At 38.4% G+C, this 18,363-nt stretch overlaps 1 protein-coding gene across 3 annotated transcripts in view; it reads left to right on the top strand.

The window, feature by feature from the left end:
- GRID1 (glutamate ionotropic receptor delta type subunit 1) overlaps positions 1 to 18,363 on the top strand; it is a 688,259-nt gene that overhangs the window by 569,662 nt on the left and 100,234 nt on the right. For all 3 annotated transcript variants that reach the window (XM_025284872.3, XM_025284871.3, XM_044942388.2), the window contains one exon: positions 466 to 604. In XM_025284872.3, the coding sequence (XP_025140657.1) occupies positions 466 to 604 (139 nt within the window). The remainder of the gene's footprint in view (positions 1 to 465; positions 605 to 18,363) is intronic.

Here is an 18,363-nt window from a genome sequence, read left to right as displayed (position 1 = left end):
TCTCATTTCTGAGGCTTAAAAGAAAGCTAGAGAACCCTCTAGGTAAAAGGCAATTTTACATTTACAGAATTCCTGAGACTGTTTCATGTGAATTTAAAGTGGACAGGGACCTTACATAGGGTTGCAACCCTGGAAATTCTCGACACAGTGAGGAGAATCTTCTAAGGGGAAGAGTTTGATATTCAGAACTCTACTGTTGGCATTTTCAAAAACATACTATCACTAAAAATGCCAAGCCTAGCTTTCCTGTATTTTGTGGTCCTCCACCCCTTTCTGAGGTTGGTGGTCCTAGGATTTTATTTCTGGAACTGTCAGAGTCCACCATAAGCAGCTGGCAGTCACTTTCTTGATCCTCAGCTCATCACCAGGGGTGCTTCCCTACGCCTGGCTGCAGGGCAGAGAATTTCTGGGGATAGGAGTGAGAGCAGAAACCCCAGACCAATCCCCTTTGCCTGTCTCCTGCAGGTGGAGAATCCTCAGCGAACTCCATGGCCATGAGAATTGTGATGGGCAGCTGGTGGCTCTTCACTCTCATCGTGTGTTCCTCCTACACAGCCAATCTCGCCGCCTTCCTCACGGTGTCCAGGATGGACAACCCCATAAGGTAAGGTCCATTACTCCTTCCAGAAGGCTGTAAAGAGAGAATGCAGACCTGGCCATGGTGGCCTGGTGTCATGGAGGCAGAGAAGGACTGCCTCTGGATCTGCAGTTTGATGGTAGTAATCTTTAATGCATGAGGACCTTCACTCCTGTTGGATTTTATTTTATGTACAATTAAATACATGCATAAATTCACTGACTAGTATTTCTCTGAACATTTAAATTCTACCTGTAACTAATAAGTCAAAAAATTAAAAATCAGCAAATGAGATGTCCTCAGACATTTCAATATTGATTACAAACTTATTTAATCAAAATTTTCTAAACATTTCATTAAAACCACAAATCTAATACATTTCTCCAATTCTCCAATCTTCAAACATCTAAAAAAATATTTTTAAAACATGCTAATTATTATAGTGATTAGAAAATGTATTTCACTTACAGTTATAAAATTGTAAAATTATTGAAACCAAGAACTAAAAATGTTTCATTTTAACCAAAATGTTAAAAATAGGGCATAAAAGAATTAGTTCAACATAGTGAAATAACTCAGAAATGCCTTTGCTTTATAATCAGATTCTCACATACTGTGTGAATTACAAAAGAACTTGGATACAGTGAACGTCTGCTGGCTATGTGGTTGCTGAACTGACCAGTGGCACAGATTTAGTCCACACTTCTTTGAGTGCAATATCAACCTCAATATCACCTCTTTCTTTATCCCTGATTATGCTTTTCTGTGTCCCTGCCTTTGGTAATTTCTCCTTTAATTCATCATACTTACTGTCATTATATCAATTCTTTTGATCCACGACCCTAGTCAAGTCATCCATACTCAACCAGCTTCGGTAGCTCCCAAGTGCCTATTTGAAAGAGGAGAGATTCCTTGATTAGGATTAAAAATTCAGAATGATATGGTCTAGTTTTAATTTTAATTGACATTTTTATTGAGAGAATTGTAGACTCACTTGCAATTATAAGTAATAATGCAGAGAGATCTCAGAATATCGTTTGGCCAGTTTCACCCAATGGGAGCGTTTTGCAACACCAGGATATGAACATTGATCCAAGTGACTGATTCTATTCAAATTTCTCATCTCATCCTTGTACTCATTCCTGTGTGTGTGTGTGTGTGTGTGCATTTGATTCTGTACAGCCTTATTGTATACGTGGATTTGTGTATCCACCACCACAGTAAAGATACTAAGTATGATGATTTTGTTTCTACAAGAATTCCTTGTGTTGTTCTTTTATAACCACACCCACCTCCTTCGAACTTCTTTGCCTCTTGTCCCATTCTTAACACCTAGCAGACACTAATGTGCTGTCTCTGAAATTTGTCATTTCAAATATGTAGTATATAAATAGAATCACACTTTTAGGATTAGCTTTTTCTTTCAGTATAATTCTCTGGAGATTCTTTCGAATTGTTGTGTGTATTAATAGCTCATTGCTTTTTGTTGCTCGGTAGAATCCAATGTAACACAATTTATTTAACAGTCCCCCCCATTGAAGGATATCTAGGTTTTTTCCAGTTTGGGGCAATTAAGAATAAAGCCATTGTGCATATTTGTGTGAAGGTTTTTGTGTGAACATGCATTTTAATTAATAGGTAATACATATCCAAGAATGCAATTGCTGTATCTCATGGTAATAGCATGTTGAGTTTTATAAAAAAAAATGATCAAACTGCTTTCTAGAGTAACTGTCACTTTAAATTACTACGATGGATGTAGAAATGATCCAGTTTCCTTGCATCTTTGCCAGTATTTAGTGTATCAGTATTTTTTTACTTTACCTTCTGGTAGTCATGATGTGGGAGAAGGCAATGGCACCCCACTCCAGTACTCTTGCCTGGAAAATCCCATGGACAGAGGAGCCTGGTAGGCTGCAGTCTATGAGGTCGCTAAGAGTCGGACATGACTGAGTGACTTCACTTTGACTCTTCACTTTCATGCATTGGAGAAGGAAATTGCAACCCACTCCGGTGTTCTTGCCTGGAGAATCCCAGGGACGGGGGAGCCTGGTGGGCTGCCGTCTATGGCACAGAGGCGGACACGACTGAAGCGACTCAGCAGCAGCAGCAGCAGTCATGATGTGATAGTGCATTGTGGCTTTTTGCTCCCCTAATGACTAATTATAGTGAATACCTTTTCCTGTGCTTATTGCTATATTTTCTTTGATGAAATATATCTTTATGTATTTTGCCCATTTTCTCACTGGATTGTTTATTAATGTTGAATTTTGAAAGTTCTTTATATATTTTAGACACTGGTTCCTTGCCAGATGTATGGTTTGCAAATATTTCCCCCTGCTCTGAAGTTTGTTTTTCAAGTTCTTAACAAAGTCTTTCACAAAGAAAAGTTTGTAATTTTTATGAGGTTCAATTTACACATTTATTCTTTTGTGAATCATGCTTTTGGTGTTAAGTCTAACTCTGCCAGGTCGTAGACCTGAAGATAATCTTGGATATTTTGTTTGTTTTTCTGAAAGTTTTGTCATTTTCTGTTTTGTAAATTTGGATGTGAAGTTTCCATTTTTAAAATTCATTTGTGGAGTAAGACATTGAACAGGAATCATAAACAGTTGGATGTGACCTGAATTTACTTTGCAAGTTTGTAGGGGGTTTTGGCAGCTTAGTATGCTGAGTATTTAAATCTGAATGACTTTGGTGATGGTAACACTCTTCAGGTTGCCTCTGGTCCCACTGTCCTCTACTTTATTCCATGTGCTAGCTTCACACTTTCACATATTCACTTTTCACCATCAAATCATACAAGTTAGTATGCTGTGACAGGGAAGACCTGGTTGACTCTTGGTGAGATAGCAAGACTTACACATCCATGCTATTCATTGTTTGGACCCAGACCAGTATTGCTGGCATAAGGCTCTCAGTCCTTACCTCAGATCTCATGAACCAGAATTTGTATCTAAGTAGGTCTCCAAGTGATTTTTATTCACATTAAAGTTTGGACAGCTCTGGCAACAATTAGAAAAAAAGTGATCTATGAAATCCTAATAGCCTGAAGCGATTGGCTGCAACTAACAAATGCATTTTAATAGAGCTATCCATCAGTTCCTGCCTTCAGGGTACCACAAACTGGAAAGGAAAGGTGGTGCATATTAATGGTACTCAAGAAAAAGAATATGAGACTTACTCCACATGCCATGATAAGTTACAGGTATCTGACTAGACCTCCTAGCATTAACAGCTATAAAACTGGAAAAATCTGCTGTTTACAGCATTTTTAACATAAACACAGGTAGATTGCCAAATTCAGACTTAAATTGAAGAAAGTGGGGAAAACCATTAGACCATTCAGGTATGACCTAAATCAAATCCCTTATGACTATACAGTGGAAGTGAGACATAGATTTAAGGGACTAGATCTGATAGACAGAGTGCCTGAGGAACTATGGACAGAGGTTCATGACATTGTACAGGAAACAGGGATCAAGACCATCCCCAAGAAAAAGAAATGCAAAAATGCAAAATGGCTGTCTGAGGAGGCCTTACAAATAGCTGTTAAAAGCAAAGGAGAAAAGGAAAGATATACCCATTTGAATGCAGAGTTCCAAAGAATAGCAAAGAGAGATAAGAAAGCCTTCCTCAGTGATCAATGCAAAGAAATAGAGGAAAACAATAGAATAGCAAAGACTAGAGATCTCTTCAAGAAAATAAGAGATACCAACGGAACATTTCATGTAAAGATGGGCTCAATAAAGGACAGAAATGATATGGACCTAATAGAAGCAGACGATATTAAGAAGAGGTGGAAAGAATACATAGAAGAACTATACAAAAAAAATCTTTATGACCCAGATAATCACGATGGTGTGATCACTCACCTAGAGCCAGACATCCTGGAATGGGAAGTCAAGTGGGCCTTAGGAAGCATCACTACGAACAAAGCTAGTGGAGGCGATGGAATTCCAGCTGAGCTAGTTCAAATCCTAAAAGATGATGCTGTGAAAGTGCTGCACTCAATATGTCAGCAAATTTGGAAAACTCAGCAGTGGCCACAGGACTGGAAAAGGTCAGTTTTCATTCCAGTCCCAAAGAAAGGCAATGCCAAAGAATGCTCACACTACCGCACAATTGCACTCATTTCACATGCTAGCAAAGTAATGCTCAAAATTCTCCAAGCCAGGTTTCAGCAATATGTGAACCATGAACTTCCAGATGTTCAAGCTGGTTTTAGAAAAGGCAGAGGAACTAGAGATCAAATTACCAACATCTGCTGGATCATGGAAAAAGCAAGACAGTTCCAGAAAAACATCTATTTCTGCTTTATTGACTATGCCAAAGCCTTTGACTGTGTGGATCACAATAAACTGTGGAAAATTCTTCAAGAGATGGGAGTACCAGACCACCTGACCTGCCTCTTGAGAAACCTGTATACAGGTCAGAAAGCAACAGTTAGAACTGGACATGGAACAACAGACTGGTTCCAAATAGGAAAAGGAGTATGTCAAGACTGTATATCATCACCCTGCTTATTTAACTTCTATTCAGAGTACATCATGAGAAACGCTGGGCTGGATGAAGCACAACTGGAATCAAGATTTCTGGGAGAAATATCAATAACCTCAGATATGTAGATGACACCACCCTTATGACAGAAAGTATAGAAGACCTAAAGGAGAAGGCAATGGCACCCCACTCTAGTACTCTTGCCTGGAAAATCCCATGGATGGAGGAGCCTGGTAGGCTGCAGTCCATGGGGTTGCTAAGAGTCGGGCACGACTGAGTGACTTCACTTTCACTTTTCACTTTCCACTTTCATGCATTGGAAAAGGAAATGGCAACCCACTCCAGTGTTCTTGCCTGGAGAATTCCAGGGACAGAGGAGCCTAGTGGGCTGCCGTCTATGGGGTGGCACAGAGTCGGACACGACTGAAGCGACTTAGCAGCAGCAGCAAAGAGCCTCTTGATGAAAGTGAAAGAGGAGAGTGAAAAGTTGGCTTAAAGCTCAGCATTCAGAAAACTAAGATCATGGCATCTGGTCCCATCACTTCATGGCAAATAGATGGGGAAACAGTGGAAACAGATGCTGACTTTATTTTGGGGGCTCCAAAATCACTGCAGATGGTGATTGCAGCCATGAAATTAAAAGATGCTTACTCCTTGGAAGGAAAGTTATGACCAACCTAGACAGCATATTAAAAAGCAGAGACATTACTTTGCCAACAAAGGTCCATCTAGTCAAGGCTATGGTTTTTCCAGTAGCCATGTATGGATGTGAGAGTTGGACTACAAAGAAAGTTGAGTGCTGAAGAATTGATGCTTTTGAACTGTGGTGTTGGAGAAGACTCTTGAGAGTCCCTTGGACTGCAAGGAGATCCAACCAGTCCATTCTGAAGGAGATCAGCCCTGGGAATCTCGTAAGGACTGATGTTGAAGTTGAAACACCAATACTTTGACCAACTGATGCAAAGTGCTGACTTATTTGAAAAGACCCTGATGTTGAGAAAGATTGAGGGCAGGAGGAGAAGGGGACAACAGAGGATGAGATGGTTCGATGGCATCACCGACTCAATGGACATGAGTTTGGATATATTCTGGGAGTTGGTGATGGACAGGGAGGCCTGGCGTGCTGTGATTCATGGGGTCACAAAGAGTCGGACACGACTGAGCGACTGAACTGCACTGAACTGAACAGGTAGATTGAGAAAGAAGGAAAAGATATACCATGCAAATTGTATATATAAGAGACTCTTATAAAGTATAAGAGACCATCTCAATATTAGACAAAGCAGACTTTATGCCTTACAGTATTATAAGGGATGACATAGCGATAAAAGAACAATTCCAAATACGTTTACACCATGTAACAAACATCCAAGTTTATGATATAAAATTTGATAAGTCTTTCCCCCCTTGGCTGGATCACTGGCCCATCTTCACATTTCACCCCAGATGACTGTAGGTGTCCACATCAGAATGATACAGAGTTAGTAGCTTTTTCTGAGGAAATGCTGTTCCAGTATCTCCTAACTTTTGTAGTTATTTATTTTATATTTCTGAATTATTGTATCAGATCCGAGGCTCTATTATTATACAAAATGATTTTTTTAAATGAAAAATATAATAGGACAAATAGAAACATCTAATATAGTCCAAATTTTAATTTCATTCTCTTAGAACTCGACATAACGAATAAGCAAAAAAAAACCAAAAACCTAATAAGGCTATACGCTGTGCTGTGCTTAGTCGGTCAGTCGTGTCTATCAGTTGTCACCCCATGGACTGTAGCCTGCCAGGCTCCTGTGTCCATGGGAATCCTCCAGGCGAGAATACTGGAGCTGGAGTGTGTTTCCTTGCCCTCCTCCAGAGGATCTTCCCAACCCAGGGGGCAAATCCAGGTCTCCCCCATTGCAGGAGGATTTTTTACCATCTGTGCCACCAGGGAAACCCTAATAAGGTTATGGAAGATCTAAATAATGCTGTCAACCCATGTGACATAATTGACATTTACAGAACACTATACCCAACAATTGCAGAACACACATCTTTTTCAAGTATACATTCACCAAGATGCAGCATTCATTGGGCCATAGAGTTAAATCTCAGTCGCAGTCAATTTCAGAATCTGACGAAGTATGTTCTGGCACTATAATTAAGTTAAAATAGAAATCATTAAAAAAAAAAAAACTAGAAAATTCCCAATGAAATTTAAATAGCATAATTCTAAACCTATGGGTCAAAGAAAAAAATCACAAATGTAAAAACATACTTCTAAGTTAGTAATAATGAAAATACAACATATCAAAATGTGTGGAATGCAGGTAAAACCATGCTTAAAGGAATGTTTATAGCCTTAAATGCCTAATAAGTAACCAAAAATGATTAAATTTGAGATTCTTAGTTTCCCTCTCAAAAAAGATTAAAAAAATAAGAACAGGCTAAACTCAAAGCAACTTTTAAGAAAGACATAGAGTATGTTTAACAACATAGAAAATTAGCAAAGTCTTAATTTGATTTGGTTGTTTAATAAGTTTAATAAAGTTAAGACAGCTCGAGCAAGACTATTCAAGAAAAATTAGAGAAAACTGAAAGTATTAATATCAGGATTGAAAGTGGGGATTTCACCATAGATCTTTTAAACATTAAGTGAATAATAAGATGATATTATGAACACCTTTGTCCCAATAAATTTAACAGCTTAATGAAATGGATATATTTGTTCAAAAACAGTTTATGAAAACTGATTAAAAAAAGAAAATATGAATATTGATAAATCTATTAAAGATATTAGATTTGTAAGCCTCACTACAAATGAAATTCCAGGCCCAGATGGCATCAATGGTGTGTTCTAGCCAGCACTCAATTAAATAACACTAATTGTAAACTCTTTCAGAAGACAGGGGAGAAAATGTTTTTTAATTCATTTAACGAAACTGATATAATTCTGATACCAAAAGCCAAAAAAGATATTACAAGAAAAGAAAGTCACTGACCAATATCCCCTATGAACTTAGATGTAATATCCTCACCAAAACGGTAGCATATCGAATCTACAGACATATAAACAGGATAATACATCACATTCCACCGCAGTCTTATCCTTGGAATAGAACTTGTTTCAGTATTTGAGAGCCAATTAATGTGATTCACCACAAAAAAAAAATCAAGGACAAAAATCACATATGTGATCACCTCAAATGATGCAGAAAATAATCTGACAAAATAAATTCCCATTCATGATTAATGAATAAATATATAAAAAGACATTTCCATACCCTGATAATAGGCATAAACAGATAACTGACTAGTAACAACAGATTTAATGATGCTTTTTCCCTAACATAATATTTCAGGCCCTTGTGTGACCAACAAGCAATAAAAGAAGTGAAGTTGTATAGACTTGAGAAGGGTCTTCCCTGGTGGCTCAGACAGTAAAGAATCTACCTGCAGTACAGAAGACCCGGGTTCGATCCCTGGGTCAGAAAGATCCCCTAGAGAAAGGAATGCAACCCACTCCAGTATTCCTGTCTGGAGAATCCCGTGGACAGAGGAACCTGGTGGGCCACAGTCCTTGGAGTTACAGAGCTGGACATGACTGGACCACAGACACTTTCACTTGCACAGACTTGAGAAATTCCACTGTCTATTTTCTGATGACATGGTCATCTTTGTGAAAAATCCTAACAATCTTCTAATAAAATTGTCTAATAAATAAATCTTCATAAGTTGCCAGAAACAAAATCCCTATATAAAAACCGATTATGTTTTTACCTACTAGTAAACCAACAATTGGAAGACAAATTTTAAAAAATTAGAATATCCCCAAAGGTATAAAGTTCATAGGAAGGTTTTTTAAAGTGTATAAATATTAAACTCTTAGCAGAAAATTTAGTGGAAAATGTCATCAAGAAAAATTAAAAATCTAAATAAGCGGAAAGATATCCAATATTCATGGATTTGAATTCTCAATATTGTTGAGAGGGCAAATCTTCCTAATTGAGCTACAGGTTCAATACAATATCCATTAAAACTCCAGCAGACTTCAGAACATAGAACTGGAAAAGATGAATGAGGAACAGAATTTTGAAAAAGAACAAAGTTGGAAGACTGGCACTACGTGATTTCTGACTTTCTACAAAGCTGTAGGGGCATTCTGCATGTCCTCTGTCTAACTGTATTTAATCTTTTTTCTTAGTGCTCTTGCTTTCCTGGCTTCACAGTGCTCCTCGAAGATTAGTTAATTTTCTGCTCCATGGCCTTCACTAAGCTAGTTATTTTTGGAATGCTCTTCTATGCTTTTGACCTAGCCAACACTGACTCATTTTTCAAGTCTCTACTCAAATGTCACCTCCTCATAGTGGCCCTTCCTGGATACTCCTCAAATTACATCACCCTTTTCTGTTTTTCTCTTTCATATACTTCAGTACTTTTCTTTCTTAGCAATTGTCACATCGTGTATAAATGAGTTTATGTGTTTACTGTTTGTTACGATGCATCCATCTTTCTAGATCATAAATTCCTTGGATCTGGATACTGAGTTTGTTTGTTCCCCATTGTATAACCAACCCTTGGCACAGTGTCTAGCACAGGTCAGCTGCCATAACAAAATATCATAGACCAGGTGACCTAAACAATAGGAATTTATTTCTCACAGCTCTAGGGGCTGGGAAGTCCAAGATCTCAGTGCCAGCAGGTTTGGTTCTTGGTGAGAGTCTTCTTCCAGGGCTTGCAGATGACCTTCTTATCCCTGCATGGTGGAGAGAGAGAGGGACCACTGGTCTCTTTTCTTTTTGTATAAGGTCACTAATCCCATCAAGGGGCTCCATCCTCATGACCCTGTAGTAATGTAGTGTAGTGTTAGTCGTGTCTGACTCTGTGCGACCTCATGGACTGTAGCCCGCCAGGCTCCTCTGTCCATGGGATTCTCCAGGCAAGAGTACTGGAGTGCATTACCATTTCCTTCTCCCGAAGATCCTCCCGACCCAGGGACTGAACCTGGGTGTTCTGTGTTGCAGGCAGGTTCTTTACTGTCTGAGCTACAGACCCACATCCAAATATCATCACATCAGAGATGAGGAATTCAACAGGTGAATTTGAGGGGAGAGCCAGGATACAGCATTCAGTCCATAGCGTAAACTATGCATGCCTAATATACGGTAAATGACTGAATTAATTTTTGAAGGAAAATTTGTTCTCTTTGTTAATATATAGAGAATGAGGAACTTTGAGTTGGATTAGTCAAGATATAGAGTTTAGCTCAGCAACAAAATGTCCCTTCCTGGTGTCAAACCTGTCTGAAGTTGAATGAACACCCTCTGGAGATGATAAACTGCACATCCCTAGGAGTGTGTCTGCAGCAGCTGGGGATGAGGAACGTCACTCCTAAACTCTGATGTAATATGTTCTGTGCTCCCTGCACTTTGGGTCACACTCCATGTATAGATCTGTATGCAAAGGAGAGGGCTTTGTTTTCTGTTTGTTTTTCTTTCTTTATTTTTATCTTGAGGGCAAAGGCTTATGTTAGATATACAAGTCTGTCTCCTGCTGGGGAAAATGTTAATAGAATACCTTTTACTAAAGGTCACATTGGAGGTTTTCTGTATCTTTTGATTTTTTCTCATTGTCCTTTGTATTCCTCTGTTGCGCCTGTATTCATGGACCCATCAGCATCGCAGGAAATGCAGCCTGCAGTCTATGTGCTGCTTCACTTTGGAACCATGCGATTCATGGATTGAAAAGCTTCAGATTTTTATGGCTGTGATAAATCATCCACAGGCTCAAACTGGCTGTAGCATTTGTATTCAGACTCAGGCTTATGAGTGTGCAATGTATTAACAAACTTGATATAATTCAGGAAAGCTGGTTTCATGAGGAGGAAATGAATTGTACCACTCCTGTAATAGGGTACATTTTCGTTTCTTTCCTGTCACCTCCAGAGCTAAAGCATCATGTGGTGAAAGAAACATGAAAGGCTCGGAACCCAGTTTGCTGAAGCAGGTGTTGGCATCCTAAATAAATGTAGAGACAGGGCTTCCTCACGCTTATTGTATAGACTATTCAAGAAGATGATCCTTCTCTATGGCTACCCTAAAGCGTCATGCCCCAGGGACTCAAATTGCAATTTCTCACACGTTCTAATTTTGAAAACTAGACTGTGTTCTTGAATGGTTTTAAGTTTCCAGGAAAATTGAGTGGAAAGTATAGAGAGTTTCCAAATACCCTCTCCCCCAATTTCCCCAATTATTATTCAGCTCAGTTCAGTTCAATTGCTCAGTCGTGTCTGACTCTTTGTGACCCCATGGACTGCAGCATGCCAGGCCTCCCTGTCCATCACCAACTCCCGGAGTTTACTCTAACTCATGTCCATTGAGTCGGTGATGCCATCCAACCATCTCACCCTCTGTCGTCCCCTTTTCCTCCTGCCCTCAATCTTTCCCAGCATCAGGGGCTTTTCCAATGAGTCAGCTCTTTGCATCAGGTGGCCAAAGTATTGGGGTTTCAGCTTCAACATCAGTCCTGCCAATGAATATTCAGGACTGATTTCCTTTAGGATGAACTGGTTGGATCTCCTTGCAATCCAAGGGACTCTCAAGAGTCTTCTCCAATACCACAGTTCAAAAGCATCAATACTTTGGTACTCAGCTTTCTTTATAGTCCAACTCTCACATCCATACATGACTACTGGAAAAACCATAGCCTTGACTAGATGGACCTTTGTTGGCAAAGTAATGTCTCTGCTTTTTAATATGCTGTCTAGGTTGGTTATAACTTTCCTTCCAAGGAGAAAATGTCTTTTAATTTCATGGCTGCAGTCACCATCTGCAGTGATTTTGGAACCCCCCAAAATAAAGTCTGACACTGTTTCCACTGTTTCTCCATCTGTTTGCCATGAAATGATGGGACCAGATGCCATGATCCTAGTTTTCTGAATGTTAAGCTTTAAGCCAACTTTTTCACTCTCCTCTTTCATTTTCATCAAGAGGCTCTTTAGTTCTTCTTCACTTTCTGCCATAAGGGTGGTGTCATCTGCGTATCTGAGTTTATTGATACTTCTCCCAGCAATCTTGATTTCAGCTTGTGCTTTTTCCAGTCCAGCGTTTCTCATGCTGTACTCTGCATAGAAGTTAAATAAGCAGGGTGACAATATGCAGCCTTGACATACTCCTTATCCTATTTGGAACCAGTCTGCTGTTCCATGCCCAGTTGTTCTAACTGTTGCTTCCTGACCTGCATACAGATTTCTCAGGAGGCAGGTCAAGTAGTCTGGTGTTCCCATCACTTTCAGAACTATTATTATTATTTTGCATTAATGTGGTACATTTGCTGGGCTGACAGTGATACATTGCTATTCACTGAAGGTCATAGTCTACCTAGGGCTCATTCCTGTATTGTGCAATACGTAGATTTTGATAAATGTATAATGAGATGTATCCAGTATCATGGTAGCACACAAATAGCTTCACTGTACTAAAAGTTCCCTGTTCTCTATTCATCCTATCCTCTTTCTCTTTGAATTTCACTTTTTGTTTATTTATTTTTATTTCTTGGCTGCACTTCACGGCATGTGGGATCTTGGCTCCCCAGCCAGGGCTCAAACCCACGCCCCCTGCATGGAAGCTCAGTGGGCCATCAGGGAGGTGTCCTGAGTGTTGTGTTTAACTAAGCAGAAACTGAGATCCTTCTAAATACATACCTATTCCATACTCTCCAGACAAATCTGTAAATAGATTATTTCCCTTTTACCTCCAAAATTTCTCAAATGGGTGTCATTTCTGTATTCTTTCTGCCATATCCAGGTCTTGATGACCATTTAGTTTATTACAGCAACCTTCTTTTTCTTTCTTGGAGAATTCTTTCAAGCCTTTCTCTGTGTTGCCAGCAGAAGCATCTTTGTAAAATAAATTCTGATCAAGTCAGTCCTTCACTTTTAAACTTCCAATGGTTCTGCATAGATTTCAAGTTAACAGTTCAGCTTCTTAACACCTTATCCTCACTTGACTTTAGCCACCCCTCCAGATTCAACTTTAAAACTATATATATGTTCCGTTTTTTCTCAAATTGCTAAACCTTGGTGGGTATGTCAATGTATATACTTCAAGTACTTACCTAGTGTAAGAGTTTATTTTCTTTAAGATGCAGGTTTTAAAAAATCTTGTATGGTTTTCCTTCCCTTACTTTTTTTGATGGCAGCTTCCTTATAGAACTTCTTAAACTAAATTTTAGCTGTTGATTTGTTTTGTTCTTTTTGTGTTTCTATCATCAGACTGATTAAATTGAGTTATTACTTTTCATTTTTATCTCCTTCACTAGACCATGAACTCTTTGAGAGTAGAAACATTCATATTAGGATTCTCTGTCATAAGTAAAGGACTTGGCATTTAGCTAGAACTTAGTAGAGTTGGACAAATGCTTGAATGAATGGATAAGGGAACTTACCAGACTCAGGTGACCTAGAATTAGTAGGAAAATAATAATGAAGATGAGCACTTGGGAGCTGGAGGAAGAAATGGCTGGATGTAGAAAGAAAGTAGTGAAAACAAGGCTGCTGGTAAAACCAGGGAGAAAAATATCTGTTGCTGATAATGAGCTCCTCAACGGGCTTTTATATTGGCATGTGGCACATTTGGGTACCAGCAAGGCTCTATCAAGCACTACCAAGAGCGAGAGGGATACGGTGACAGTTTGAAGTGAGATCACCCAGTGTACAATAGGACCCCGATTCCAGGATCCTCAGCAGTGGAAATGAGATAGTTTCACTGAACTGGTGATAGCTCTTAGTGTTCAGTGACTATGGAACCATCCATCTTCCAGCCAAACCATAGTATTGGTTCTTGGTATTCAGTAAGCCAAGAATACGTGGGTTTCTTTTTTTTTTTTTAATTGTCATTAACGGTTGTGTTTAGGTTTTAATTTCTGCTTATTAAGCAACATATTCATTCTTAAATATACAAATCATAGCTACTAAAAAATACAGCATCTCCCTAAAAAGTGAGTGTCTTGTTATAAGTAGCTAATGTTGCTTTGTAAACCAAAAACCTTTTAGTAAGTTTATATAAAAACTCTCATAAGGTTTTAAAAACATCTGTGATACACCTCATACAATGCAGTAGTACCCACAGCGAGTTGTTGAGAGTAGTTTCTTATTGCCTGCAATGTCCATAACTCTGTTTTAAGATTATGGAAGGTCATTCATTTTGTTTCAATAAACTTAAAAAAGACCTAACTAAATCCCCTAACAGAAATTGATGGTTCTTAATTATAGGATGCAATTTTTTTTAAAGAAGGCACTATTATTGCTAAAATTGTCCAATTTTATATGACAGTAAAATTAAAGATGACACAGCAAAGATGGAAAAATACCCCTTAAATTGGTTTTCACTCCTCTGTGTACCTGGACTTCTTCCAACAAGCCCAGGTCAAGTGTTTTAGAAAGTAACCAGGGCATTTAAATATAAATCATAACTACTAAAAGATATAGCATCTCCTTAGAAAGTGAGTATCTTATTATGGCATATTTGAGGCCATGTGGTTCTATTCACATTTTAATTGTTATAGAAAGAAAATAATGTGTTTATAATGCAAGTTATGAGAAGTTTGGGGGAAAGAGAAATTGTGTTATTGAAATTTATTATAATAGACACAAAAAAGAAAAAGAGCTAGGCATAACTTGGCAGTTATCTTGGATTATAAGAAATCTCTAAGGTCTTTAAGTAATAAATGATTTAAATATTAAAATGATAATTGTCTCATCACAAGTGATCCCAGTGAGGAACGGATAGCAAACTGATGCTCAGGGCATCTCCCATGGGGTCAGGTGGCTCAAAGACAAGTACAGAAGTTAGAGATAGTACACAGGATACTAAGATAGGCATGTCACTTGAGAACATTTGCAGGTAGGACCAAGTTGCAGAATTAGCTTCCACTAGGGAAAAATGCTAAAGAAAACAAAGGTAGAGTTTAGGTAGAATTAATTTCTAAACTCAAGTTTTGATTTTGAAACTATCACAAAGAAAGAGAATGCAGTGCTTCAGGCATACTGGGTGGTCTGAATGGATGATAAAGCAGAATCACTGCTGCAATATGAGAATCATGGGATTTTAGCATTGTACTAGCATAGTAGCTTGCTGTCTGTGTGATCTTAGATGGTCACTTCATAGATCAGAGTCTTAGCTTTCTCTTCTCCAAAGCAGACAGAAACCTACCAGTTCAGTGATGTGTTATGTCAGTTAATTAAATTGAACTTTATTAAATCCAGCGTGGTGTTGGCCTTCAGTTGGTCCTCAATCAATCAATCGTCTTTCCCTTGATGCCTTTTACATCTTGCTTCCAGACTGAATTGAATAACTATCCCAAGACACTGGAAATCTGCAGATATATATGCAAGTGTACTGCTTATAATATTTAAAAATGAAAATAGTATCAGATTCTTGATGATGGTTAAATATCTAACCTTTTGAAAAACAGTTGGATTTTTTATTTGGTAGGTTAGTGAATTAGATGTGCAACTATGGCAAAATTTATAAATGGTTCATTTGAAAAGAGACCCTTGGATTCTTAGAAAGGAAAACGTGATTCCTAGAAGGTGGTACCGACTCCCCCAAAACAAATCATATTGGGTTAAGCTAACCTCTTTCAATTTGTTCTGATTGTGTTTGGCACATTAGATTGGCAAATTAGAATAATGGTATATTATATCTTAATCTAAGCAACATATTTGGTGGGCTTATATAATAACCTTGTGAATAAGATGAAAATGTGGTTCATAGTTAGATAGATTTTAGTTTGGTTTAAAGATGTCCCAAACTGTTAATAAAATATTTGATTTGACTTGGCAGATGGTTGCCTGGTTGAGAGGCATAAAGTTCTGACCTTGGAACCACTGCATTCAATAATCATCAAAGACATATTAAGTCATACTAATCAAAGACATATGAATCAATTTCCCAGAGGAAATAAAATTTCAAGGACATATACTATGTTTTATTATGAAGTTTATTAAAAATATATATTCATTAAAGACAAATGCACAAATCAAAGTACAAAAATACAAGGCTGTGCATGTTAATGTATACTTATTTTATTGCAGATTTAATTCATGGCAAATTCAAATAGGTATAGTTTATTAAAATCTTTCTCTTTAAGATAATTTTGAAAAGTAGAGTGTTGTTCCTGCTGATGATATTTTTGAAAATCCTTTTTATATGCAGTTTTTTCCATATTTGGGATTTTATTGTTAATTTAACTCTTGATTGGTTGAAGTACATTTTTGATAGGGGTTTCAACAACAGACGATAGGCATTTTCTTTTCAAAACTGCTTCGTTTCTGGTTCTTCAGATGTGAAGGACAACTCAGTGGATCCAAGTGTGTATTCACTAGCATCTAGACTGCACCTCCGATGCAGCTTTAATTTTCTTCCTTTGGATTTGTCCTGCTCCCCGTTTTTTAAGCTCAAATTTTAGGGTTTTGACGGATTTATGTTAGTATGTGCACAAATAGCGTAGATTTATTTTCATTGGTTTTCCTGTGAATGGGATGAACTCTTTCAACTTTCCTGTTCTTATATTTGTTGTTTTGTGGTATTTTACGATTTTTTTAAGGGCAACTTTGGCTATTATTTCCACCATACATGTTTACTTGTATTGTAGTAACTCCTGTATTCTTTTACTCTGGATTCAGAGCCATCTTTTGAACTGTGTCCTTCATACAGTTTATTCTATGTTCTCTGCTGTCAACATGGATTTCATCTGAGCAATTACAGGTTTTCATCTGCAGTTCTTTATTTTATAAACCTTTTTCCTTTATAATCACCCTGTTGACTTTTCACTGCTTAGTTTTCTATGAACACTCTTTTCTTCTCAGGCTTCCTGTACCAGTTCCAAAAATGTTTGCAAAGGAAGAGTGCATTTTCTGTTTTACAGAATTGTAATTTTTGAGTGGTTGTGACATTTTATCCTTTTCCATGGTTATTTTACTAGGAAGTTGGGAAACCAGTGATGTTAGACAGAAACTGTCTTCAGTCGAAACATCTTAGGATGGTTAATATGTTGACTGATAGAATCAAGATGCTAAATGATATCAACAAGATGGAACAAAGTGCTGAAACCAACAAGCTGGATAAATGAAATCTGACAGGCTGCCTAAAAATAATCAGCTGCTTGTGTATAGGACAGGAAGGGGGATGCCTGACTGGGTGTATTTCCAGCTTACACATTCAGCTCACTGCTCTGCTCATTCTCCTGACCTTCCCAGCTGATCTCATTCATTCTGAAGGCTTCAATTACCACCGGATGCAGAAGATGCGACATTTGTGGCCCTGTTCCAGGCCAAGCACCTCAAGTCAACTTCCCCCAAACCATCCCACCAACATTATTCACTTGTTGAAGAGCATCACCATCCACCAGGTCACTCAGTTGTCCTTAACCCAACATGTCCCCCTTTCCCAAAGGAAATCATTTGCCACCTATAGATTCAGTGTACCTCATTATTATTTCTCAGAATCTTCCTTCTTCACTGAACTTTTGGATCAAGGGTTCATACACCTGAATGACTTCCTCCCTGTGTGTTTAAATCCATCTTTTCTGCTTTCCTTTTATCCATTTCCTTCTCAGCATCTTTTTAAAAGACGAATTTGATCATGTTATTTCCCATTTCCACCCTACTCTAAAAAGTCTGTTAGTGATTTTCTGCTAGAAGTAAGCTCTTTTAGAAATCACTGAAGGCAGGAACATTATCGTGGCCTGCCTTTGCAGCCTCATTCTTCTCCATTTCTTCTCATTCGTGTTTTAATCACAAGTTGTCTCTGTCCTTTTGCATCATTTTTTCCATCATGGAATACTAACCCTCATCTTCCTGGAAAATTCATAATTTTCTATTTGAGAATCTGTCCTCTATGAATCCTTCTGTGATCTCCCTGACTCTGACCAATCCTATTTTTCTATCCTTTTCCAGGACTTTACACATATCAGTATTAATGGCCAACTCCCTCTGTGCTTAGTCGCTCAGTTGTGTCCGACTGTTTGCGGACTGAAGTCCGCCAAGCTCCTCTGTCTGTGGGGATTGTCCAGGCAAGAATACTCGAGTGGGTAGCCGGAGAAGGCGATGGCAACCCACTCCAGTACTCTTGCCTGGAAAATCCCATGGACGGAGGAGCCTGGTAGGCTGCAGTCCATGGGGTCGCTAAGAGTTGGACACGACTGAGTGACTTCACTTTCACTTTTCACTTTCCTGCATTGGAGAAGGAAATGGCAACCCACTCCAGTGTTCTTGCCTGGAGAATCCCAGGGACGGGGAA

Source organism: Bubalus bubalis, chromosome 4 (assembly GCF_019923935.1).
Source record: "Bubalus bubalis isolate 160015118507 breed Murrah chromosome 4, NDDB_SH_1, whole genome shotgun sequence".
Taxonomy (NCBI): domain Eukaryota; kingdom Metazoa; phylum Chordata; class Mammalia; order Artiodactyla; family Bovidae; genus Bubalus; species Bubalus bubalis.
The sequence above is the reverse complement of the archived record's forward strand: the minus strand, read 5'-3'. Positions and strand labels throughout refer to the sequence as shown.